This window comes from Eschrichtius robustus, chromosome 11, assembly GCF_028021215.1.
Source record: "Eschrichtius robustus isolate mEscRob2 chromosome 11, mEscRob2.pri, whole genome shotgun sequence".
Classification (NCBI taxonomy): Eukaryota; Metazoa; Chordata; class Mammalia; order Artiodactyla; family Eschrichtiidae; genus Eschrichtius; species Eschrichtius robustus.
The window spans coordinates 82,215,290-82,242,305 of NC_090834.1; the positions used below are offsets into that span (position 1 = coordinate 82,215,290).

Consider the following 27,016-nt stretch of genomic DNA (forward strand, 5'->3'; position numbering starts at 1 on the left):
ATTTTTTTTTTTTTTTTTTTACTACTTCTCTATTCTCTATGAGTTTGGCTCTTTTTTTTTTTTTTTTTTCTTTTTTAGGAGTTCACATATAAAGTGATACCACACAGTATTTTTCTTTTCTATCTGGCTTATCTCACTTAGTGTAATACCCTCAAAGCCCATGTTGTCACAAGTTGCAAGATTTCCTTCTTTCTCATGGCTGGATACTCTTCTATTTTGTGTGTACATGAGTGTGTGTATGTGTGTGTGTGTGTGTGTGTATCTCAAATATTCTTTATCCATTCCTCTGCTGATGGACACAAGTTGTTTACTTATCTTGGCTATTGTGAGTAATGGTGCAAAAACATGGGAGTGCATATACCTCTTCAAGATCCTGTTTTCATTTCCTTTGGATATATACCCCAAAGTGGAATTGCTGGATTATATGGTGGTTCTATTTTTAATTTTTTAAGGAACTTCCATATTGTTTTCCATAGTAGCTGCACCAATTTACATTTCCATCAACTGTGCACAAGGGTTCACTTTTCTCCACATCCTCACCAACACTTGGGTTTTTTTGTTTTTTGTTGTTGTTTTTGGCAGTGGAAGTGTGGAGTCCTAACCACTGGACTGCCAGGGAATTTACTATTTCTTGTCTTTTGGATAATAGCCACCCTAACAGGTATGAGGTAATATATCATTGTGGTTTTGATTTACATTTCCCTGGTGATTAGTGTTATTGATCACTTTTTTATGTATCTGTTGGTTTATGTATATTCTTTGAAAGAATGTCTATTCAGTTTCTCTGCCTATTTTTTAATCAGATTTTTTTTTTTTTGCTATTGAGTTGTATGAGTTCTTTATATATTTTAGATTTTAACCCTGTATAAGGTATATGATTTGCAAATATTTTCTCCCATTTGGTAGATTCCTTTTTTTAAAATATTTATTTATTTATTTATTATTTGGCTGTGTCGGGTCTTAGTTGCGGCACACAGGACCTTTTAGTTGTGGCATGCGAACTCTTAGTTGCGGCATGTGGAATCTAGTTCCCTGACCAGGGATCGAACCTGGGCCCCCTGCATTGGGAGCTCAGAGTCTTAGCCACTGGACCACCAGGGAAGTCCCCTGGTAGATTGCCTTTTAATTTTGTCGATAGCTTCCTTCGCTGTGCAGAAGCTTTGTAGCTTGATATGGTCACTCTTGATTATTTTTGCTTTTGTTGTCTTTACTTTTGGTGTCAAATCCTAAAAATCATTGCCAAGACTGACTTCATAGTTTTACAGTTTCAGGTTTTAAATTTACATCTTTAATCTATTTTGGGTTAATTTTTGTGTATGGTGGAAGACACAGCTGTAGGTTCATTCTTTTACATGTGGATATCCAGTTTTCCCACCACCATTTATTGAAGAGACTATCCTTTCCCCATTTAGTATACTTGGCTTTTTGTCGAAAATTGACTGTATATACATGGGCATATTTATGGTTTCTCTATGCTGCTCCATTGGTCTATGTATCTGTTTTTATGCCACTATGTACTCTTTTGATTACTATAGCTTTATAATATTGTTTGAAATCATGGGGTGTGATGCCTCCAGCTTTGTTCTTTCTCAAGATGGCTTTGGCTATTTGGGATTTTTGTGGTTTCATAAAAATGTTAGGATAGGTTTTTCTATTTCTGTGAAAATACCATTGAAATTCTGACAGAGATTGCGTTTAATCTGTAGATCTTTGGGGGTAGTATGGACATTTCAACAGTATGAAATTTTCTAATCCATGAGCACAGAATATCTTTCCATTTATTTGTGTCTTCTTCAATTTCTTTTGCAAACGTCTTATAGTTTTCAGTGTATAGACCTTTCACCTCCTTGGCTAAATTTAATCCTAAATATTTTATTCTTTTTGATGTAATTGTAAATGGGATTGTTTCCTTAATTTCTCTTTTTGATAGTATTTTGTTAGTATATAGAAACGCAACTGATATTTGTATACTGATTTTTTTATCCTGCAACTTTACTGAATTCATGTATTAGTTATAGAGTTTTTTGATAGAGTCTTTAGGGTTTTATAAAAAAGTGGTCTTTTAAAATGAATTGACAAAAGCAGAAAATGATTTTTAGGCAGTTAGCTACTGTTCAAATTGGTTCCATGGAGAACATATTCACTAAGTTTTCCCATGTGGTGTAGACTTCCTCCTCCAGGCTTACCAAGCTGAAAATGAACAAAAGGCAATGAAAGGAATAGATTTTCTGTCCTTATTGATTTATGTGCCAATGAAGTAAATTAGGCTCCTTTTGTATGAGGTAAGTATTCTTTAACCTTTAGCACAAGGAGTGTTTTAAAAGGCTCTAGCAAACTCTTTTCTTCTGTGCTTTGTGGTATTATATTACTGCTACTTCTGTCACACTGTAATTAAGATCCTGTCAGACTTTCTATTCTAAACCAAGATAAGCATCACTGAATATCTTGACTTTCAAAATTTCATGGGACTGAATTTTTCCATTCAAGGTGTCAGACATGGTTAAGTCTTAGGTGTTGTCATGGCGAGTGAGTGGAGGACATAGGGCTTTTATTTTGAGTTGCTTTGTTTTAGTTTTGTTTTAAGCTCTTTTTTTGTTTATTGCAAGGTAACAAAATGTTGAAAAGCTGAAGATTGGGTTGTATTATGTTTCTACCAGCTATGTTAAGGTGAATTAATGTCATATTTCTTACCTGCTCTGCAGTTAATTTTAGAATTACATGAAAATCATGTTATAGATTATTTATTGTGTGTATATGTGCATGTATATATTTACATGCACATTGGTCTTATACAGTCAAAGGTGGTCAGATTTGTGCCAGGTAGAGCATATATCATAGGAATATAAAAATGAACAAGCAGGTAGATATGGTCCCTGCTTCTCAGGCTTTGGGTTTCAGGTCTGGGACAAAGAGTAGAAACGACTCTCTGGCCCATTCTTGCCTCTTTGGCATGAGAACTCTGTATTTGGTCTTCAGTACTGACCAGCTTTTCAAAAGCTGTTACATCCTAAAGGGCCTCTCAAATCCTCTCCTGACAACATCCTTAGCAATAAGGGCTTCTTCCATTTATCAGGTGCCTATGATGTGCCAGGCACATTACCAATATTCATTACATAATATCCCAGTTGCATATTATCTCCAACTGGAGATGAAGAAATTGATCCTCAGAGAGGTAGGTGACTTAGGGGGAAATATCTAGTAAGTTTAAACCTATATCTGATTTTTTAAAATTGTGATAAGAACACTTAACATGAGATCTACCCTCTTCACAAATTTTTAAGTGCACTACAGTATTGTTAACTACGGGCACGATGTTGTACAGCATGTCTCTAGAACTTACTCATCTTACATAACTGACACTTTACACCCATTGAACAGCAACTCTCCATTTCCCTCTCCCTTACCCCCTAGCAACCACCATTCTACTCTGTTTCTATGAGTGTGTTTTTTTAAGATACCTAATATAAGTGGAATTACGCAGTATCTGTTCTTCTGTGACTGGCTTATTTCACTTAACATAATGTCCATCCATATTGTTGCATATGGCAGAATTTCCTTCTTTTCTTAAGGCTGCATAATATTCTATTTTTTTTTTTTAAAGCAGGATCATTTTATTTATTTATTTATTTATTTATTTATTTATTTATTTATGGCTGTGTTGGGTCTTCGTTTCTGTGCGAGGGCTTTCTCTAGTTGTGGCAAGCGGGGGCCACTCTTCATCGCGGTGCGCGTGCCTCTCACTATCGCGGCCTCTCCTGCTGCGGAGCACAGGCTCCAGACGCGCAGGCTCAGCAATTGTGGCTCACGGGCCCAGTTGCTCTGCGGCACGTGGGATCTTCCCAGACCAGGGCTCGAACCCGTGTCCCCTGCATTGGCAGGCAGACTCTCAACCACTGCGTCACCAGGGAAGCCCATAATATTCTATTGTATGCCAATTCCACAATTTTTTTATCCATCCATCTGTGGATGGACATTTGGGTTATTTCCATATTTTGGCTATTGTGAATAAAGTTGCAGTGAACAAGGCAGTGTAGATATCTCTTTGAGATTCTGATTTCTGTTCCTTTAGATATATACCCAGAGGTGGGATTGCTGGATTAAATGGTAGTTATGTTTTTAATTTTTTGAGGAACCTCTGTATTGTTTTTCATAGTGGCGGTACCAATTTATAGTCCCACCAACGATATTCAAGTGTTCTAAATATTCCACATCCTTGCCAACACTTGCTACTTTTATTTTATTTTGTTTGTTTTGTTTGATAATAACAATCATAACAGGTATGAGGTAATACCTTGTGATTTGATTTGCTCTTCCCTGACGATTATATCTGATTCTAAAATCCATGCTTTACTCATGCTTCCATACTGCCTTCCTTTAAACCTGCTTTCATATTACCACATTTCCCCAAAATGGACATCACCAAGAGTCTTATTCTGTGCTTTGTCAGGTTAACAGGATCAGAGGAAGCATCAAGACCCTAGAGCAGGTCCAGGCATCCATCCCCAAATGGACAAATTGCTCCCTCCTCCCATATCTTAAATGGGTTGTAATTATCATTCCTTCCAATCAGCCCTTGATGTGTATATCTAACAACAGATATAAGACAAAAGAAAGCCACACTTCAAGCAGTGGTTTATATTATGAGGTTCTGCAAAAGAAATTAAGAAACACTCAAGTTGGGCACTCTCCCTCCATCTAGTGGTTAAGTAAAGTCAAAGAACTTTTGTGATTTCATCTCAAATTCCATATTTTAGGCTAAAAAATACATTGTCAAAATTGTTTAATATTTTTTATGTTACCTATCAAGTTGAACTTTGGACAACTTATAGAAAATGAGTTTGATGATTCCGGAAATAAAAATAAGGCTCAGTCTAATGGCTGGGATTCTAGACTGAGTGCTTTGAAACATCTGTGCTTTTGTGTGATCATTTGGAAGGTGGGAAAGATAATATAGTATTAACCAAACTTAATACCATTTTAGTATGAGATTTCAATGCAGGGCACATTATGTCATTCTTGAAACACAGTTAATTATGATAGCAAGCCTATTTTAATAAAAATTTTCTTCAGGAGGAATGTTAATTCTTATTTATACAAATTAGTAGTATTACCAAGAGGAGATATAATTGTCTCTTTCTTTTGAGTTTTTAAAATGTACGTTTTACCTGCTTCCTCCTACTTCACATAGACATTATGATTACTAGCAAGATGATGTGTGTGAAAGTGGGAGAATTATAGTATATATAAGACCTGTTACACCATCATCATTATTAATAAATTAGTTTTTGATAGGAAAGTTCCTCTTAATATGACATAAACTTATCTCTCCTTTAGATGAGTTATAGGTGATGGAGAACTGGACCTAGAAGCAGGAAAACCTAACCTCAGTTCCCTAAATTACCTCTTGTTAGCTGTATGACCTTGAGCAAATCACTTAAATTAAACATCAGTTTCCTCTCAGTTTGGAGATAGTTACCATTGCAGGAGATTGCATTGAGGACTAAACTTAATGGACATGGACCCATCTTTGCTTATTGTAAAGTACTGTATTACTGTATAGCATTATTACTTACTAGTCATTTCCAGTTTGGCTTGAGATTATACACATCAGGCATTTGAAATACACATGCATTATTTTTTGCTTTGAGTGTATACATTTTGAAAACAGCAAATCTTGCTATCAACACTGCCAATTAAACTTTTAATAACAGTTGCATTTCCAGGCATATTTTCAAAAGCCTTTATATTACTTTCAATATTTCCAAAGCATATTTACTTGGACAATTTATTTATGGTATACCTAGTGGGAAAGGGTCAGGTATGACAGATAAAGGCACAAAACATCTTAAAAACAGGTTGCTGTGAACTCTCAGGCTGTGAGGCTTTTGAGAAATTGTTATCGATGCCCTATTCATGTCACAGTGTCATCTATAATGTATGCTGAGATTTTTAAAAGATAGCATAAAACTTAAGAGACAAATATTATGAAGTTACATTCTAATAGAGAATATTATATATTTCAGTAAATAAAATCTATGCCATGTTATCGTGACAGTGTGTGTCAGGGCACTGCAAAAAGAAAATAAACTTCCTCAGATTTCCAATGAACATAATGCACTGATTGACTGCAGTGGGGGTTATGAAATTATGTGAATTATGGATGCTGTTCATTTTGGTGATTGTAAAGCAACGAGATCCAGGGGAAAGATCGTTAGACCTAAGAAATCAGCATAGTCAGATGTGACTCCAGCTCAGCCATGTCCAAGCCTGTGAGCTTGGTTAAAACATCTTTGGTTGTTCCTCACAAGATTACTGTGCATGCCATGAAATCAGGTATAAAAGTGTCCTTGTAACAAAGCCCCACAGGTGCCTCCCAAGTATAAAATATGGCCTATTATCATTACAATATCTTGGCAGAGATTTCTAAAACAAAGAAGCAAACAGAAAACTCTGTATCACAAACATCCTAAAAATTTGAGTTGGAGCCACTCTCTTAAGTTCTTCCTCACCTGTCCACCCCCCCACCCCCACCGGCCCCAACTATCTCCATTTCTTCTTTTCCTCCCTGCCTTGCTGCTTCCCACAGGATTGGCCATAGGGGCTAAGTACCTCCTAAACATGGAGGTTCATGCTTTCTTTTTCTTCTTTGATTTCTCAAGCCAAGAAATTTGCAAGGCCACTGAAGTCTTCATGTGCCCTCTCTGTGACAAGAACTGCTCACTGCAGAGACTCAATGACAGCTGTATTTATGCCAAGGTGAGTGTGGGCCCTCACGTTCCCCTCCCCGCCCTCTACTTGTTCTAGGAGGCAGGTAGTAAAACGTCCTCCAGCAAACCGCTTTTTACCAAAGTTAAACGTTCCCAAGTGTTTCAACAACAAATATCATTGACAACTGAATAAAACATCACTCTGTGGCAATTACAGAAAGAGTATATTTTATTAGAATATCTTTGTCTTCCTTTGTTTTTATAAGTGATTATTGCCATCATAGACCTAAAACGTCCACCTGGAATGACATCTAGTTTCTTTTTTGGGGGAAGATGATTATTTCCATGGGTAGTGATAAAATTTTTATCTTCCATGAAGACTCCTGAAGTTAAAATACTTCTAATTTTACAGAGAAAATGAAATAACATACCAAAAGCTCTCAAATTGCTGCCTATTAGAATCACCTGAAGGGGGTTTTAAACTCCTGAAGCCCAAGCCACATCCCAGAGCAATTAAATTAGAATCTTTGGATTTCGAACCTAGGCATCAGCATAACTTAAAACCTCCCAGGTGATTTCAAGGTGCATACAAGTTTGAGAAATGTGCACTTGAATTTTACAATTACTATTAGTCATTTGTAAAATGGTTTTATTAAAGTATAATTAACAGATAATAAAATGTACATATTTGAAGTATATAAATGAATACATTTTGATTATATATATGCTCCTGTGAAACCATCACCACAATCAAGATAATGAACTTATTCATCACCTCCAAAAGTTTCCTCACGACCTCTTGTAATCTCTGCCTCCCATCCCTCCCAAATTCCACCCCTGTGCTCAGGCAACAAACTGTTTCCTATCATCACAGATAAGTTTGTATTTTCCAGACTGTTAACGTAGATGGAATCATACAGTGTGTGATTTTTTTCTGATTTATTTCACCCAACATAATTATTTTGAGATTCATCCATGTCATAACATTTATCAGTCAATCATCTTTCTTTATTGCTGACTAGTATTGCATTATATGGCTATATCAAAATTTGTTTATCCATCATCTATTAATGATCTTTTGGGTTGTTTTAAGTTGTTACCATTTTAAATAAAGATGCTACAAATGTCTACAAATCTTCATTTAGGCAAGTAGTGTTATTTCTCTTGGGCAAATACCTAGAACAAAATGGCTGGATTATGAGATAGAAAGATGTTTAACCTTCTAAGAAACGTCCAAACTGTTTTCCGAAGTGTCTAGACCATTTTACATTTCCACCAGCAATGTATGAGAATTCCAGTTTTCTATATAGTCACTGATTCTCAGGATGGTCTGTCTTTTTAATTCTAGCTATTCTAATAGATGTTTAGAGAGATCTCATTGCGGTTTAGTTACTTGAAAAAAATTTGATTCTTTTGGGTCTTGCTTTTAGGATTTGTGAGCTGGGCTCACAACAGTGCTCTTTCTAGCACTCATTTTTCCCCACAATAAAAACAAGATCTTTCTGTGTACTCTACCCAGTGCACTGTGAATAATGAGGATTTCCAGTCTGGCTGGCGGGAACAGGCACTATTCCTGACTCTGTGAGCGCCTGAAACTGTTTCCTCTAATCCTTTCAGGTGGTTCTTTCCTCAGGTAGCTTCCTCACATTAACGCTCCCTGTCTGGGTTGCCCCTCTCTGCACCCTGGTGACTACACTTTCAGTGCAGTAACCAGAGTCAATCATAATGCTCACCTCACTTGCTTCCTGCCTCTTAGGGATCACTGCCCTTCATTGCCTCACATCCAATCTTGAAATCTGTTGCCTATATATTTGTGCATTCTTTGGTTGTTTCTGAATTATTTATTTTGAACTCATGACATGGGAAAAATCTGTTTTGTTTATAATTTAATTCTAAAATGTGCTCAGTGTTGAATTCTTTTAAATGTTCCAAAAAGATGTCTTGTTTGGGGAAGCATTTTCTCAACACTTTTTGCAAAAACCAAGTGTATAGAGTCATTAGATGTAAATACGTGTGTTTTTCCCTCTGCCCATGCATTTCAAAGACATATAACAGCCCTAGGGACACCAACAAATCCATATATACATATGTTACTTCTACTTGGACAGTTCTAATAAAACACACTGGCATTATCTGAACACTAAAGCTAAGAATCATATGTGGCAGAGCGATAAAGTGAAGAAACTGTCCAAGGAAACATTAAATCTAGGGGGCCTTTCTCACCTTACAGTATCTACATCCTTCCTTTACTCTGTAGAAATAGTATATATAGGGACAGGTATGACTCAGAAAGAATTCACTTGGTAACTATTATAAGGTAGGTGGAAAAGTTAGCTTGCAGAGGAGAATATTGCCTTATGGAACAAAACAAGAAATAAAACCTACTACGGTGAAATCTTTAATGTGTCTTGTATTTGTTCCTCTTTCTAAGGTAAAATGTAGCTACTTGGTTTACACCTTAAAAATCCGAATTACTCTTCCCTCATTGAATGAAAATAAACATTCTCTTTTAAAATCAGTTTACATACTTAAACACCTAGAGGTTACTGTATGGGCAGTGTCAGAAATAAGGGAAGAGATTTTTAGCAAAGAAACAAGGCCTCCAATCTAGAATCATCTAGCCGACACCATCACCCAGCGACATCATCTAGGAACTGGTCAATTCCTTATGGAATCAATCACCACTTGTGACAAGTAACAGGAGATTAAATGTCATATTTTACTGAAATATGTGTGTGCATGTAATAATTTACTTAATAATTTCAAGGGTGTGTTTCAGAGAAAATGTGGTCCTGTCATATAATAAAAATTATATTTAAGTACATTAACATTTTGTTTGGTGACTGTTTTCACTTTTAATACTTAAAGGTATGGGAATTAAGAAATATTTTCAGTTAACTAATTCAGTGATATTTGCATACTCTTTTCAAAGCACCTGACACCAAACTGTCAATTCCCATTATGCTAGGATTTCTCAGTTAAGGTGAAATCATCAGGTACAAGGGTCCTGCATTGTTTTTACACATGATTTTTTAAAATTAATTAATTAATTAATTAATTAATTTATGGCTGCGTTGGGTCTTTGTTTCTGTGCGAGGGCTTTCTCCAGTTGCGGCAAGCGGGGGCCACTCTTCATTGCGGTGCGCGGGCCTCTCACTATCGTGGCCTCTCCTGTTGCGGAGCACAGGCTCCAGATGCGCAGGCTCAGTAATTGTGGCTCACGGGCCCAGTTGCTCCGCGGCATGTGGGATCTTCCCAGACCAGGGCTCGAACCCGTGTCCCCTGCATTGGCAGACAGATTCTCAACCACTGCGCCACCAGGGAAGCCCCTACATATGATTTTAAAAATGACTCAACCTTTGAAGTTAGCCTTATTTATAACAGTTATTAGTATCTGGGGTTTTTTCACTTGTTCAACAAACATTTATCCAATACCTAGAGTGAACCTCAGACTGTATACTGATATTAAGGCTACAACAGAATTAGGACAGACCATCTTTCTTCTTTAAGAAATTTCATGGATGAGTCTGCATAAGATTACACATCAGAATCACCTAGAACTTTTGTTAAAAAGCAGATTCCTGGGCCCCACGTCCTGAGATTCAAAATCAGTTGGCCAAGGGCGAGGCTTAGAAATCTGCATGTTAAGAGGCTCCTCAGGTGATTCTGATTTCTAGGACCACATTTAAAAAGCTGTTGCCCTAAATAAGTAATGAGTTGGGGGAGGGGTAAACAAATGAAGTTGCCATGTTTGGTGTACCCTTGCTCCGGTCCAATGGGCGTGGATAGTTACACAGATTTTGCTCTGTCGAAGAATTAGGAACTAAGGAACTGAGAGAGGGCTGAACTTCAGCCTAAATTCCAAACCCTGCCTCTCTCCCCCGTAATCGCCTGGCCCGCAGCGTGGAATCTGCCCAAGAGGCACCTTGTTCACCTTAGCCCAGAGGGGCTTGAATGGAGTATAAGTGGCAGTTTCCAGAGGCTTAAGTTATTCTGAACCCATGAAACAATTTTAGAAAGAGATCTATCAACTACAGTAGAGGAGACATAGCGTTTAAGCTTCCAACCTAATAAGAAATTTATCTCCTTAAACAATATCCACATTTATTGATTTCCAGCCACACTCAGCTCTGCAAGAGAAATCACACGTCAAAGATAGTGGAGAATCTGTGCTAAAACACAGCTTTGTTTGAGGCATAGTTTGCTTCTGTCTTCTTATATCATCCCTATTTACATCAACAATGTTGAATAAAAAGCTTGTCCAGAGGTTCCCTATGCATAAAGGCAAGCTATTTTTCCAATAAAATAATTAACTGCAAATATACATTTGTAGATAAGACAAGCTTTTTTTTTTTTTTTTTTTGCTTTTAGAAAAGTCTGTTATGTTGCTTTGGGATTTTTCTGATCACTCACGATCTAAGCTTGAGCCATCCACACTGGCGACTCTTATATCAGCACCCTAAAAAACCCGTATCATCGGAAGCTATAACCACAGGCTTCTAAGCGCTTTTCTTATCTCCACAGTCTCCCCTGTCATAATACACCCCACATGTAATAGTTTAGTGGGTAAAACAATGATTTTATATTTTTACACTCCTCCTCAGGGCAAGTTCTGAAGACTTCCCTAACTCCCATTCTAGCTTTATCTCCCACTACATGTATGTAATCTCACATTACATCAATATGGCATGTATACCTCGCCGTGTCTCGTGGATGTGTTTCTGAAAAGCTGATATTTAAATTTACTTAGTTAAAAATGCCTGAAAGATTTGTAAACAAAACTAATAAAAAAAATGAAAAGCTTTTTTAAGGAAAATATTGCATGAGCAATGACAAATTATGTCTGTGCAACACAATTGTTGTTAAGTATTGCTTTTTATGTGTCACTTTTCTAAAAACACGGCTGTTTCTGGAGCAGGGGGAGCCATTATTTCTTGGTGACCTTTACGTCCCCATGTGTGAAGTCTCTGTTCTAACACTCTAAGAGGCTGTTTCCTGCACTAGGCTTGTTTATAAAGGAAAGCAGACAGCTGTTCAGTTGCTTGGCAGCCGCAGGTGTCTCTGTGGGATGCCTTTGTACACAAAAAAGCTGGATTCCCCCGCTGGGTGGAATTTTATCAACTCTGTGAGAGAATTTCTTTGCGGTCCTTTTCTCTATTGTACATAATATATACTGATGATTGGTGTGAAAACCAAGTCTTATAACATTTTTTAAAAGCCCAAGCCTTAACAGTCTTAGAAGTTTAGAAGCATCTAGGACATCTTGCACGTATACACCAACTTTCAAAAGGAGCACATCTTTTGTATAATAAAATTTTCAATAATGCTACATAATAGGAAAATATATCCCACCTTTATCTGTTTTAATATTATTTTACAGCGTGTTCCAGATGTTACAATTAAAATACACATTAATGTTGTTTTAATGCACCCATTGAGCAGCCTCTAGACTGTAGACTGAGCAAAGAGGACATCATTCTACTCCCACTTTCCTTAGAATAATGTTCTTTAGCCCCCAGTTGGCCTCTCACTCCTGTGAAGATAATGCCCCTATTTTCTCTTTAGTTTCTATGGTATTTAAATGACTGCCAAACATACATTGGCTTCACTATATTGGTTTAACCTCCCTCACTAAATTATAAATATAGTTAGGGCATTACGCAAATAAAAAGAGGCAAAGGTAAATTGAGTTTATACTTTATTAAAATCAAACAATTCTTACAACCCTGAAAAGTATATTCAATAATGTTGTATAACTGTACATTGTTCTTTATAAAACTTCAGGTCATGTTTGATTAAAAAACACTTGGACTATATCCTAAATGTGATTTATGAAATTTCTTAATGACCCATGGCACATTCTGAAAGACATCAGAGAGTAGGGATAGCACTGTGATACCTTTCCCTTGGAAGTGCTGGATCACTAATGGAATTCTGCATTTTGCAACTCTCCCAATCCTGGAAGTTTTGCTAACAGGAAGTGCAGCTAAGCGTGCCTTCACTGGAAAGCTAACTTCTTAAACTCTCTGTGTAGCTTCTATTTGTGGCCCACAAGTACTTCCTCAGGGTACGAGAACCACTTCTAAGCAGAAATGAAGGTAGAGTCAAAGGGGAAAAGAGAAGAGAAGGGGGGAAATGCTGATTCCTCACCTCTCCCCATGAGAAAAATCACATGAAAAAGTTGCAGGACCCATGAAAGGATTGCCTATCTTATATTTGCAAACTATAAAATAATGTGATTCCATTGGGAAAGAAAATCAATAGTACCTAAATGCAAACAGTAATCACTGGATTATTATAACCAAAAGTGTGACTAATACTTTTGTTTGTTTTCCACTAAGGTAACATATCTGTTTGATAATGGAGGGACAGTCTTCTTTGCTATTTTTATGGCAATATGGGGTAAGTATGTTCTTCCATTACTTACTTCCTGGCCCTCGTTTTCTGAGGCTGTTGCTTTGTTTATTCATACCCACCATACACACACACACACGCAAACACACATACCATGTATCAATTCAACAGTAAAATCTCTTGTTTCATATGCCCTCTTCACACATCCACTGCTTCTTTGGGAATTTAACTCTTGATTTAATCTTCTAATCCCTAAAGCCTCAACCTTCCTATACTGTGGAGTATATTTTTCCTGCCAAAAAGGGCAGTAATTGAAAACAAACTGAAATATACTAGAATCCAAATTAAGCTTCTTGTATTTTCACTTGTGAAAGTGACACTCAGAAAATGTTTTGTTTGCTTAAGGCTTCCATTATATATATTTTTAACCTTATATTTTATGCACTTAGAGATGCAGAATCTATTCCATATATGATTGAGCAATAATGTCTAATACAAAATAAATCTTGTTCCTATCTAACATCTTAAAACTGTAAAAGTTATGTATAGGTATATGTATTGGCTGACTTTTTTCACTAAGTTTCTCACTGAGTTTTTAAAGAACCCAATTAATTGAGGCCTAAAGTAAACCACAGATTGGAATTCCCGATGCTTTGAAGAGAAGTGATTACTTTCCTGGTTAGGGTCAGCTTTCGTACCGTAGTCTGTTGAATGCAAAGTCACTGTCAACTTGGCAACTCAAGGGGCTGACTATGTACCTGCTGATACAGAAAAGTAAAATGTACTAGAATTCAAGCCTCTCACTCCTGTTACTTTAATTTCCCAGGAACAGAATCTGTGCCATACTCTCTTTCTAGTTTTAAGTCAAAATTAAAAAAAAAATAAAATCACCCTTCCATTTTTCCTTCAGGAAAATGCCAATCTTGATATATGGTATTATGACTACACGGGGGGCAGTGAACAGTCAATTCACCCCCCCACCACAAAAAAGTAAAAATGTAATTTGGGGTCCCTATTTTCATTGAAGGATTTTTTAATTAAATTATCGGGCAGGGCAATCATGGTGAAATCTTTCAGTTTTACCTAATTCCACAAACATTTCCTGCTAAGAAAAAAATAGACCGAAATACAAGTTAAGGTTACTCCATAGATGATTCAGCACAGCGAGAAATGGAAGAAAGGAAACCTTTTGGATGATTATCCTTTATGTTTCTGCTACTCGTCTCATGCTTTTACAGTTCTCTTTGGCACAGGCCACATGAGAGTGATCTTGCTTCAGCTTTTGGATGATGGATTTGAAAGGCCAGGATATAGCGAACATTTGCCATCTGAAGCCTTTTTCCCCTTAGTTTTATACTGAGGTACGAAGTGGAGGTATGTCATCCATAGGAATGCCATCCCGTGCATTTTCTCGGCCTGCTGGTGTAGATGAATCATTCGCAGCTGGGTTATAATAACTAGAATTTCCAAAACTCACATCATAAGGTTCCGGTGCATTATCTAATCGCAGAACTAAAAATGCAACAAAAAAATTGCTTTATAGTGACAGTCTGGAAGATGCATGCTCAGGCATCTGCTGGACTGTAGGAATTGTTTTGGATGAGTTAGTTTCACTTTTTTATATGGGAGTTTCAGAGATTAGTTTTGAATTTTAAATAAGTACATATTTTGCAAGCCACATTTTTCTTCTAAAACTATGAACAGTTTAACTTCCAAAATTTCACTGCTGGTGGTCCAAAAATAAAGGAACTAAGGGAGAGATCATGACAGAAATATAGCAATACTTTATATAAAGAAGTATTGACATGTCTCATTGACTTCTGAATCTTGTGAATTCAGAGCCTTGTCAACATGTTCAGAATTTTTACTTCTGGTATAAAAATAATTTTTAAAACGTGAAGAGCTTTAATTTTAAAATGTGTCATTATTTTACCAAGTGTCTTAATATCATTATGGGTGAGCCATTGAAGATGGAGATGAAAGAAAACAATTTGTAAAATCTTAACGTTTCTTTCTGAGAGATCCAGGTTATTATCCTGATTAATAATATTGGAGATTGTTTTTATTTTCAACAAACAACTAATTATTATTTGTTTTATGTTCTTGAATTCAAAGAAAACTTGGGGCACTAGGTATTTGAATACTAAAGCAGGGACTATTTACTAATTAGACTAGTAATCTAATTATTCAGCTGGGTATTCTCATATCCTACCTACTCCTTAAGCCTTCTGTTTACAAATTGGACCCCCAGGAACCTTAGGAATTTGGGAAAGGTGTCTCAAAGCTGAAAGAGTAAAACAGGTGGTGTGATTGAATTATTCCATTATGCCTCAATCACAATATCTTAGATTATATCAAGTTGTTAGACTGAGCTTTTGCATGTGATAAGATTTAAAGAAAATATTCTGAAGTTAAAAAAAAAAAGTTTGGAAAACCCTGTTGATTGAAATCCTATCCTTCAATTTTGAAAAGTGATAGTTTTTATTTTCTATGGATTGCTAGAAGCACATAAACAGAATTCAGTTAATTTACAATTAATGGATTTGATTTTGAAAATTAACAATATATCAGTAATGTTCCAAACTTATCAAAAATCAACAAGACTTTATCAATGAGACCCAACAGGGGCATTTAACTATTTTTTATGGTAGCAAGAGTCCCTTGTGTAAACCAGAAAACAGATTTTTTTTTTTTGTCCGGAAATATTAGAGAAAAAAAGGGTTGAAGCAAGCATTTGAAGTGATTTTATTTCTGTCCTAATTACTACTGCATTATTAAGATCAAACTCAGTGCTTTATTCTTAGATGTGGTGGGTTTTTTGCATCACATGATTGGGAAATTTCTGAATTAAGGTTTATCTGACTTTATTTACCCAAATATGCAACCCTTTAGCAACTCTGTTTTAGAGACTCATTAAGATAATTAATAGAGGGCTATTGTATACGTGTAAACTTTGCAAGAGCTCCAGATTAGAATAAATCATTGTTCAAATTACTGCTACTAAGAGATCCAACAATGGTGAATAATGGCTCCCCAGTTACTTGCTAACAAAACTGGCCATTTTGTTCTTAATATCATGCCATTATCTTTCAATTATAATGATATGTTTTAGGTTCTGGGATTATTACTTAAAACCAATTGTGATGCGATGAGCAACAGTTCCAAATGGTTTTAAAATTTCACACACAGTTCCATAGTTATTTCGGTTATGTTCTTTGAGAAAGAGAGAATAGATCAGAATAAATCTTTAGTTCGTTTCTGTCATATGACTCTCTAAATCCCTTCTAGATAACGCAGAGAACGTTAGCAACTTCACTTACTTAAAACCACTGTGTACAGGTGAAGTCCTGAAAGTTGTTTTTACCTGGTTCATTTCTGTCGTCATAAAGTCGCCGATGGGAAAATGAGTCTGTTTTCCTTTTTCCACACAGCAAGTAGCCAACAAGACTAAGCAATGAAGCACCCAGAATAGCACCTAAAATGGCCCCAAATACTACTCTTGTATTTCTGTTCTCTAGAGGACAAAGAAAAAATAATTTACAGATAAGAAATAGAAAACAATTATTCAAAGAACAGAAATATATACATGTGGACTTTGTGTAAGCAAAGAATGTTTAACACTTTGTTTAAAATTAGATAATGGATATGTATATACAGAGAAATATATATACATTGTGTGTGTGTGTGTGTGTGTGTGTGTTTTATAAAGTACTGAGTTTTGGGGATATATTGGAAAATTTGCTTCCTGATAAAACTGTACTTCAAAATTTGAATATCTTGAAATACTTCTAAGCTTTAGTTTTATAACTGTCTCATTACATATTAACACTAATAGTACTGAAATGCCATGTGTATTCTCTATTAAGATCTAATTTCTATGTTGAATTCTATATTACATTTTTAATCAACTCTGAATCTCTGATGAAATTTAATGATGAGATAAGCTTTGAGTTTGTTTCTATAATAATTGAAAAGTAAAAAGCTAATGGGAGTAAGTAGGTAATAGGAATTGAATCCACAAACCCCAAGTGAAAAGGCATTATGAAGAAAAAGAAATATATCCTGATAGAGGGTATTTCCAAATACAACAAATAGACCAAACAAAGCAGGATGTTTGCAGTGCCTTGCACATTGGGAACAGATGTGTAGGTCTGAGTTAAAGGAGTCCAAAATTTCATTCTATCATCCCCTTTACCAAGCACCTTATTTGAAGACTAAGTCATCAATAAATCACTGAATGCTTCCTGGATTTATACTTAGTGCATTTTATTTTCAGGTTTAAAAAAATTTTGTTGAGAAGCTTATTAATTAGGTAGGCAAGAGGTCTTATAGGGTCTCTAATTCTATATCAGATTCCATTTATACACAAAAAACATGTTGGAAGGTTAACAGCAGCACATTTTTTACCAAGATAAAAGTGAAGCAAAGTTAACTAATTTTTTTTTTTGATTAATGAGCAATGGTAGGATTAAGTATTCAGTATTCTCAATATGTATATTAAGTTTAGAAAGACAAAACAGAATAGTTTTTTAAAAAAATCTTTCTGATGGAATATCAGAGTATGTATGAATGGAAAGATATCTTAAAATTATGAAAATATATGTACGTACAATATATTGGTTGCAGTACTATAATAATCCTAGATTTCAGAATTTAAAACTTTTCCTGTACACTAACGACAACTTTCAAATAGGAATTTGTTTATATGATTTGGTGTTTGTATCACTAATATAATCTGTAGATAAGTTGTATTGGAAATCAGTGAGTTCATGAGGGGGAAAAGAGGAGTTATTTTTTTTTAATTCAGAAAACAAAAACATGGTTAGACCTGAGAAAATAAAATAGAATGAATTTTCATTAAATATTAGAGATCTTTTCCACTTTATGTTTTAAAGCTTGACTAATCTCTAAATGAAACGGAAATGTCCCCATTACACAGTTTTCTTGTGATACTCAAAGCTGAATTCCATTTTTATGGTGTTCAGTAGGTACTGAACTAAAAATTGAGGGTATTCTTCTGTTGAGTTTAAATTTTTAAAATACATATATTTTTATATATTTTTAAAAAATATATATTTAAAAATACATATATTTTTAAACTTCAGTTGTATCGTATTCCTAAAAGCCTGTGAAATTTCAGGTAGTCTTTCTGAAATGCAGTAAAAATTGTTACCCAGTATCTCAAAACTGTACCACTACCTCAGTTTCTGTTTCTTTTCAATCTAACCTACTTCTCATTTTGTCCCAGTCTTATCACATTCTCACATTCCCATACAGTAATGACTAGTATATGCTGACTTAAGCCCTAAAATCCCTTCACTACTCACTATGAATATCATGGTTTCTCCCCCCAAAATGAGAACCACCTGTGCTATTGCAGTCTCCTTTTTTTCTAGTGTGGTACACATTTCTTAGGTGTAATGACTTATTTGGAGATTCAGTTTCACACAAAAGGAAAATTAAATCCATTTATATTTACCTTCTTGGGGGTCTGATGTATTTGGAAAGATTTTTGAATTATTGGTGAATTTCAAGGTGGGATATAAAGTTGTTTCTTGATAGGCAGTAAACCCCGCCAAGCTATCTCCAGTCATGGTAGGCCATCCATCTGTTTCCATTATCATGGGGGTCACAGATATGGTATTTGATCCTGAAGGGAGGTTGCTAACTGTAATGGAACTGTTGTCAGGAGCTTTCATGGTATCACTGACCGAAGACCGAGTGAAGTTTTCGGAAGATACAATAGCTGTAGTATTGGGAGGTGCTGAGACTGGCAGAGGATTTTCATCTGCTACGGATGAGTTCCAAGGCAATTTAGAAACAAAGCTGTGGCTCAAGGGAGGGCTTGGGGAAAGTGTGGGCATGAGTTTCAGACTGGAAGAGTCTGTTGACAAATTATGGTAGAAATCTGTTCCATGGGTTTTATTTGATGGATCCCCAAAAGAGAAGTTACTTGCCTTGGGATGGGAGGTTTCTCTATTTTCTTTATCTGAGGTTGAATTTGCTTCACTTTCCAAAGGAATAGATTGATTTTCCCTTGTTTTTAAGTCTTCTGCAGTGTTTTGTGTTGTGTTTATTTCTCGACCTTCTTCTCCATGGCTTCCAAATAGTAGTAAACTAAACAAAATTGAAATCAACAGAATTTTGGCTGAAGTCAACATTGTAATCTTCTTTGGTATTGGTGTTAATAATGAGAATCTGAAAGAAAGTAATGACCATTTGAATTATTAAATGAAGTATTGAGGTTTTTTTAATGGATCTACATTTTTAAAGTGATAAAAAAAATCCAGAGACATAATGCTGACATGATAGTACCATAGTCTTTATTCCAAAAGTTTGTTTCCTTTGGATTTTATTAAAACTAGAGTCACTGAGTTCTATTTCACTGAGTTCTACTTTCTATATGGTATTTCTTTCTTTCTTCCTGTAGGGAATGCCATGCAAAATCTTTGTCAAGCCAGACACTACTATTTCATTATTTCAAAGACCATTTAGCTTGGGACAAGTTGAAATACACACACACACACATACGTATTGTATAATATATGGACTACTAAGTAACTTTTTAAAAATAATGTAATATAGGGCTGCTTTCTTCAACCTATTTTTAAAAAAATGTTCTTTATAAAGATTTAATTTGGAGTATTTATTATGAAAAGGATGTTATTGATTATACAGTAAACATACCACTTTAAAGTGAGTTAGTCAGGAACTCCACTTGAAAACATTTTATTAGTTCCTAATTTGAGTTACTTGAATTTGAGGTTAACATCCCTTTTTTCACAGCATGTTTACTTCATGTTACCCTTTTTCCTATTAATCCCAAATAACAGAAAGTCAGAAAGACTTTTAGAATTGGGGATTCTTTCATTGCATTCCCTTATTGTATAAATGAAGAATCTGGTTGTGAGTGTGTGTGGAAAAAGAGTACCTAACTAGATTGTGGCAGAGTTGAAGTTTGAAACCATGGTTCTGACCTCCAATCTGGGCACATCATTCTGCCTGCCTCTTAAGTGTGGAAGCGCCACAATTCATAGATAGGAGGATATGGGGGAAAGTTTCTGAAATTATATTTAAATTGTAATTCTGGTTTCTATCATGAATAACATATGAAAAATAATCATCATATTAAGCAGTTGCTTTATCAATATCATAATCATACTGACTTCACAGTGTTCTGCAGACTAAATGAAATGATTTATGTAGAAGTACTCTAAACAATATCTGGCCTAAAGTAAGCAGTTAGTAAATGTTAACTTCCATTTCTTATTATTAAAATATAATAATATTTCTATAAATGTCTTACAGTTTATAATATCATCTCATTTGAGCCTCACAATGATCCATTGAGACAAAAAGAGTAGCTCACGTTATCCCCATTTTGCAGATGAAGAAACCAAGGTTCAGAGTGGCCAGTAATGGAAGCTAGAAGAAGCAGCACTGAAAGCCAAGTCTACTGACTCCAACCTAATTAGGTGCTAAAATATAAAGTGTTTTTAATTGAAAAAGGTAAAAAAATGTTAGACTATTCCTCTTCAAGCAATAAAGTCTGAGAACTGATTTTATGTTCTTTGAATTGGACCTTAGAGCTTATTTTTCACTAAAAGCCTCCAGGATGACTGAGATAAGAAAAGGAAGGAGGTGCAACTGCTATTATTTATGTCCAACATTAATTGCCATTTCTTAAAAGCTCCCCCAGAAATTTTTACAAATATTTTCTACCTTGATGATTTTTCACTAGGGTCTTAGGAGCCTCTAAATTACTCCCTCTGATTATCGTGTGGTTTTAAGTACCCCTCTCCTTGCTTAATGATTACTTACACAGTGGTACAACTTAGACGTATCTATAATACATCCTGATATAATATTTTTTTCTCCAAAGACTTTTAGCAAGCAGTCTATACCTGTGGATTTCTAAGGTTTAAAAGATATAGTAATTTCCATGCCCTGTGCTTATCACTTAAGAAAGTTCTACTTAAAAAGCAAGCAGGCAGACATACAAGAACATTCATAAGGGCATTATTTATGTGTCTCCAACCTAAACATCCACCAGTAACAGGTTGGATAATAAACTGTTTAATATTTGCACATGAAAAATAAACGAGATGCACAGATGAGGTGCATACAGTAACATGAGTGATTATCACAAATATCATGCAGAGCTTAAAATGCCAGTTGTACTGTATGATTGCATGTTTATAAAGTTCAAAAACTAGAACGTTAAAAGTCAGGAAAGTGGTTACTTGTGGGAAGGAAGGAGACAGTGTTGATTGGGTGGGCATGAAAGGGACTTCTGTGTGCTCCTAATAATCTGTTTCTTCACTCGGTAGGGATTATATAGGTATTTGTATTTGTGATAATTCTGTTTACTTATATTTCGTTCACTTTTCTGTGATAATCAAGAAAATTCATTTAGATCCTAAAAATTGTTAACATAATTGGAAAACATATTACTAGTATGCATCTATTACATCAGATGCTTTGCATGTTTTCTCATTTAATTCTTAACAAAAACAATCAAACAATAAGGAAGGGATTATTAATCCTATTTTACAGATAATTAAATGGGACATAAAAAATGTAAATAATGTATTCAAGGACACATAGCTAGTGGCTGTAAGATAGGGTTAGGATTCAGACCTTGGCATTAAAAGCTAGTAATCACTCATCTATGTAACAAAAGTTACAAAGGAGTATATAGAATTTGGTAATCAGCTGGTTTTTAGAACTCTTCCCACAAATGTTTTCTTAGCACAGAATAATAAAGAATAATGAAATGCTCCAAATTTTATTTTAACCAGAGCAGGTGATAATCCCACATTTTCAAACACTAGAAAAATAGTGACTTCTCCCTTAAGTGCCTCTTAAACATACTAAGTACACTTTTATCCTAATTTAAGAAAATCCCAACAATTGTCTCCATGGTTTCTAGATAAACACTTTTACCATGTAATTTACAGATTAACATTAACAACACAGGAATGATTATCCCCAGGACCTGAAGTTCACCAATATTTCATTACACTGTTGTTTCACCTAGCACATTTAAAATACAATTCAATTTAGTTTAAAAATTCGTACATGGACCTTTTCAGAAACAGCTCTTTCCTGTGAACTCTGTCAGTTTCATAGCAAACATTATAACCTTTTTCATTGTCTACTGCCAGTCATCTGATTTGTTTATGCATTGTACTTGGCCACCTGTCTTATTGTTAGGCAGTTTGATTGCTTTCCCTAAACCTAGGCTTTCTGGTTATTTTCTCTTCCTAAAGAAGTGGTTACCAGAGGGGAGCAAAAAACAACCCTTAGCTTTTCATCTAATTTTCTCATAGTGTCACATGAGGAACGTGGCATAGAGCTTTTGCTCCCTTCCAGTAATGAGAATCCACATACCAAGAATCAACAAAGTGAGTTTTGTTGTTCCTGTTTCACTTTGCTTGTAACATGGAACCACCAAGGGGATCTTGCTACCCTTTACCCAGCTTTTGATTGTAACTTGAAAACCTAAGGTATCAACACCCCCAATGAGCCAAGCATTCTGTTACTGCCTATAATTCATTTCCAGGGAGAAGAGAGAAAGGGAAGAGTGGGATAAGACAGTATGTTGTGAAGGCTATTTGCCATTTATTCCAAAATTAAAACAGTTGTGGGAAAGGCTTTTGTGAATATTGATTCGTTCCTGTTGTCCTAGCTTGGCAGCTGGGGACAACTTTGCTTCTGCTCTCTGGCTTCTAAGAGAACAAGGTTATACCTCTTACTCAGGTCCATTCATCTTAAAGGGACAGAAGCAGCCAGGAATTGAAGCCATCAGCTATTCATAACCCCAGCCCTGGATTTTTGCTGGGGCAAGAACTAGGCAATTTTGGTTAAGTTTGACCCCATTCTGAATTGAACCAAGCACATTATAAGCAGGGAAGGTTAATGGAAGTGGTACAGAAGCTCCAGAGGACAATAAAAGTACTCTGTATTCTTTATCTTTACCCTTTTCTTGCAGCCTCTTTCCATCTCTAGAGTTGAGACATGTAAACTGTGTGGTATATTTGTGTGTAAAGCTATGCTGGGTGATGGATGGCATGCTTCTGTGTTCCCAAGTTCATCAGTCAACCAGGTGCACAGTAGAGACAGAGAGAATGTGGGGATGAAAGAAAGTGAAATTGGAGAGAAAGAGAGAGAGAACCAGGAGGACAAGGCAGCATCATTTCTTCTGTTCTTTGCCCCTTCTTGCCCCTAGGTGGAAATTCCTAAGAGGACTTTTCAGGATGTAACCTAGGAACAGAGATAAACTCATTACAAACTTGAAAAACTTCTAAGATGAGAATTATTATAAAGGGAACAGAAAGAGAGAGGAGGATTTCCATCCAATTTGTGATACCTGAAACAAAGATTCTAAATCTTTCTGTATATATTGAAATGTTTTTATTGTTCCTAATGTTCAGTAACTTTTAAAATATACTTTCGGAGAGTGTGAGTTTCACTGGTTTTTTAAAAAAAATAATTCGTTTATACAAAGAAAATGAAAACTATTTTCTCCCCTGTCTTTGGTGTTGGCACTAAAAAGTGGTTTCACATTACTACTTTTGTATAGAGGGCTTCAGGAGGTGGTGAGAGGGAAAAAAAACAAAAAAACCCAAAAACCTGTGGCCATTAAGGAAAGAAAATCCACACTTACTGTGCATAAAATTGTTCCTCCTTAAGTTCGTAAAGTTATTATTCTGCCCAGCTGTCCTGTTGTAACCAAGTCATACCCATTTTATACCAAGCTTTAAAAATAAGGAGGTACCCTGGTTTCTATCAGGTAATCAACCCATGCAAGGGAAAAGAAATGCTAGTCATTCTAAACTAAATCAAAATCAGAAATGTTAAATAAAAACATTACTTTAGCTGCACTGAGGGGATAATATAAAAACATGTTTCTGTAGTGAAATAACTAAAGAGTATATTCTGTACTACTTCTCTCTCAGTTGCCTGTGATCATTCTTCTTATAGGTTTCTGGCTAAAAATTAAGACAGATGAGTTTTGTTTGTCTTTGTCATAGGAAACTCAGTCTGACGTGTAGCCAATATCCCAGGCAGAGCTTGAGTGTTACACTGAGTGGACTTTCCAATCTTGGACAGTATTTTGCTGTCCCTAGATGAAAGAACCACAGTAAATGAAGACATAGGAATTATGCTTCTCGAAATGCCTCTTTTATAAGAGGGTTTTGAAAGGGTGTGAAGACTTAACTAGTCAGAAGGTAGGATTATACCTGAGGACCCACATCATTTCACTTTATTTGAGTTTAAAAGAAAGAAACAAATAAAAGGAAAAACATGACTTTCTTTCAGGAAATAATAAATTTCAAAAGTTTGTAATCATTTTAATTAAAAGACTGAGGAATGCATAAGCCCAGGAAAATAGATACCATGTCATACTCCCTGCTAACTTGGGCATTCTCAGTCATAAACTTCAATACTGAAATAATTAGGTGGAAGAGTGTTAAGCTTAGAAAGATTGTGTCTCCAAAATAAATATTCTGGACCCAAATTTCCGAACATGGGGTTTTCAGCCTTCTCTCGTGTTTCACTATCTGTAGAAGCAGCCTCTATGGACTGATTAGAAAGTGTTAAACAGTAAATCAGCATCCCTTTAATAAGAGAAGCCTTACACAGAACAAACTGAAAATAAATTTAAGAAACTTATCCACATCTTTGATCCATGGGATGTCTTTTGCAGCGACTGTCTTAGCCTTTTAGATTTCCATTGAGTGCTATACATGTACACATACCGTGCTAAGTAAAATAATACATAGACATCACTTTGCCAATTTTTAATTAAGAAAATCTTTGGGAAAGATATATAGAAGGTTAATAATTCATTGCATTAGCAGACTGTTTTTCAAAAGCTACCGTATTCTAATACTTTAGCAAGAACCTTTGAACCAAATGCATACTTTAAATCTAAATATTCATTTAGATTCATGTAGCCACTTCCACTTTAAACATTTTGAAACTTACTAAGATCTGACTTAAGAAAACTCTCTCTTGTAGTCACTTACGTTTTAAGCAAGGTTTTTATTTAACTCTTCAGCTGGTTTCATCATCTAGCAAATTTGGCAATAATTCTTAAAGTTAACTCACTTAGCACAAATGCTCGTTTGGAAGGTAATTACTTAATGAAACAACTACCTGTCTTTACAAGGGTCTCTGTAGGTACTTGCCAGGCTGTTCTGCCAAAAGTTCAACTTGCTTTGATTCTATTTGGTAAATAAGTAAGAGAAAGAGCGAGAGAGCGAGGGATGAGGGACTAGGGATCCTATGTAATCCAGCACACACTTACCTTCAGGTCTAGGAGGTGTTTACAGACAAGAACTGAAGTATCACAGCTGTTCTGGCTGGAATGAGTCTGCCTTGCATTAGAGAAAGCAGATGGGTTAGGTGTGCTGATGTCCCACTGAGCAGGAGGGTGCCAGAGAAACAAAATTAGGTGGGGCTGGTCGTATCTTGCTTGTGTAATAGAGCACCCAAGAACCTGACTGACCTGCTTCTCAGCTGTCAGCATGACGATATCACCTCATTCAGGCCTTTAAAAAAAAAAAAGAAAAAAAAAAGCCCAACCCTCCAGTTTTCATAGGTTGGTTGCTTTGACTTTTGGGACAGGCTAGTTCTCTTAAGTGCTGGCAAACAAAGGACATACATTTCTTGCCCTAAATGAAAAAAAGGAAAAAAAAAAGGACAAAGACTTTGGTAATGGTCCCTGCTCTATCAGGAATTTCTGACACATGCTGGGTTCCCCCTTTGCAGGTGAGGAAACCAAAATGAGTCAGCCCTGCACCTGTCGCTCAGGTGCCAGCCACATGCTGTCCTCCTAACACATAAACAAATCTTTCTTTCCCGTGGTGGGGATGCCCTATTTGTGTAGTTAATACCTGAATGGAGAAAGTGGTGTCTGCAGTGCACTGAAACTGGATTTATAGAAAGTCACACTTAACACCAAGTGGATTAATGTGCATCGGATCCTTGAGAAAGCTGTGAAATATTAAGTTAGAAATCATCACCAGGACTTCCGGAAGTTTGCGGAGTAACTGGAGTCTGGCTGAGAATGACCACGTGATCCCGAGTAATCCCGGGAGCCTGCTCAATTAAATAGTTTCCATCCTGTGTTCTCTTTGCTTTTCCTCTCAATTTAGAAGCCGGAGAGTTTCAGAAGAGCCTGAGTAATGCTTGATTAAATACTAGAGTTGAATAACAACCTGGCATACTTCCTTCACTTCCTTTCACCGCTTATGAAAGGGAGAAGAGTGAAACTGCACTTTCTGGGAGAGTCTGCACATCAATATTTGGGGACTGGCGCCAAGGTCTGTTCAGCTCAGTACGCCTGAGGTTCATGCTTAGTTTCTGTTGCGCAAGGAGATAGGTTTCCAACTGCTGAGAGAGAAAATGAAACTTTAGCTAAGGTTCAGGAGCCTCAAATTGAATGCAAAGAATCTGCCCAGTTAATTGGCCCCAAGAAAGAACAAGGTAATCCTATAGTTTCAAACTTTCTGAAGCCCAAAGGCCCTTCAGAGTTTGATTAGAAATTAAGCCAAACCCTAGAAAATATTCACTCAAAAGATATTTAAGCTGTTATCTGCACTAGTATGAAGAAAAGCAAGTTCAGTTTAATCAAATAACTGTTTACTGAACAATGGCTTGATAAAAATCAATTGGTTATTTTCAGATTAGCTAGTTACTAGGAAAAAATCCAACTGAATAAATATTTTATGTCTGTACTTAGAGAAATGAACATGACTTAGCAGGATTGGGTGTACCATACCCTGAGGGATTTTCCTAGACACGTGTGTGAATATCATTACCACTTTCTACTTAAGCATAGTAATTATGGCCTATACCAGGCAAGGAAATTACAAAGCACTTTTGCTACAACTCTGCTTTCACTGCCACAAGAGTCAAAGTTCATCTCCAATGACCCTCTTTTC

The 27,016-nt window shown here is 35.9% G+C and overlaps 2 protein-coding genes across 3 annotated transcripts in view; one reads left to right on the forward strand and one right to left on the reverse strand.

Annotated features, from left to right (window-relative positions):
- Positions 1–27,016, forward strand: part of ANO3 (anoctamin 3) — a 117,147-nt gene that overhangs the window by 38,832 nt on the left and 51,299 nt on the right. Inside the window, exons 9-10 of the mRNA XM_068554562.1 lie at positions 6,660–6,756; positions 13,049–13,109. Of these exons, the coding sequence (XP_068410663.1) occupies positions 6,660–6,756; positions 13,049–13,109 (158 nt within the window). The remainder of the gene's footprint in view (positions 1–6,659; positions 6,757–13,048; positions 13,110–27,016) is intronic.
- Positions 13,560–25,577, reverse strand: MUC15 (mucin 15, cell surface associated). Of its 2 annotated transcripts, none has more exons than XM_068554563.1 (4): positions 25,378–25,577; positions 18,541–19,259; positions 16,426–16,575; positions 13,560–14,573 (listed from the first exon to the last, which is right to left on the reverse strand). In XM_068554563.1, the coding sequence occupies exons 2-4, from the start codon at positions 19,220–19,222 to the stop codon at positions 14,413–14,415; spliced, it is 993 nt and encodes a 330-aa protein (XP_068410664.1). In that variant the 5' UTR covers positions 19,223–19,259; positions 25,378–25,577; the 3' UTR covers positions 13,560–14,412. The 2 variants fall into 2 exon arrangements, with proteins under 2 accessions (XP_068410664.1, XP_068410665.1); XM_068554564.1 differs by having other exon boundaries at positions 14,471–14,573; positions 16,382–16,575.

What these genes read in the sequence shown, in the direction of transcription:
- MUC15 (XM_068554563.1), bottom strand. Translation starts at nt 19,222, where the DNA reads ATGTTGACTTCAGCCAAAATTCTGTTGATTTCAATTTTGTTTAGTTTA. An exon ending in TACATCAGACCCCCAAGAAG is followed by an intron (nt 16,576 to 18,540) that starts GTAAATATAAAT and finishes TTTGTCCTCTAG; the next exon opens with AGAACAGAAATACAAGAGTA. An exon ending in TGACGACAGAAATGAACCAG is followed by an intron (nt 14,574 to 16,425) that starts GTAAAAACAACT and finishes TTGCATTTTTAG; the next exon opens with TTCTGCGATTAGATAATGCA.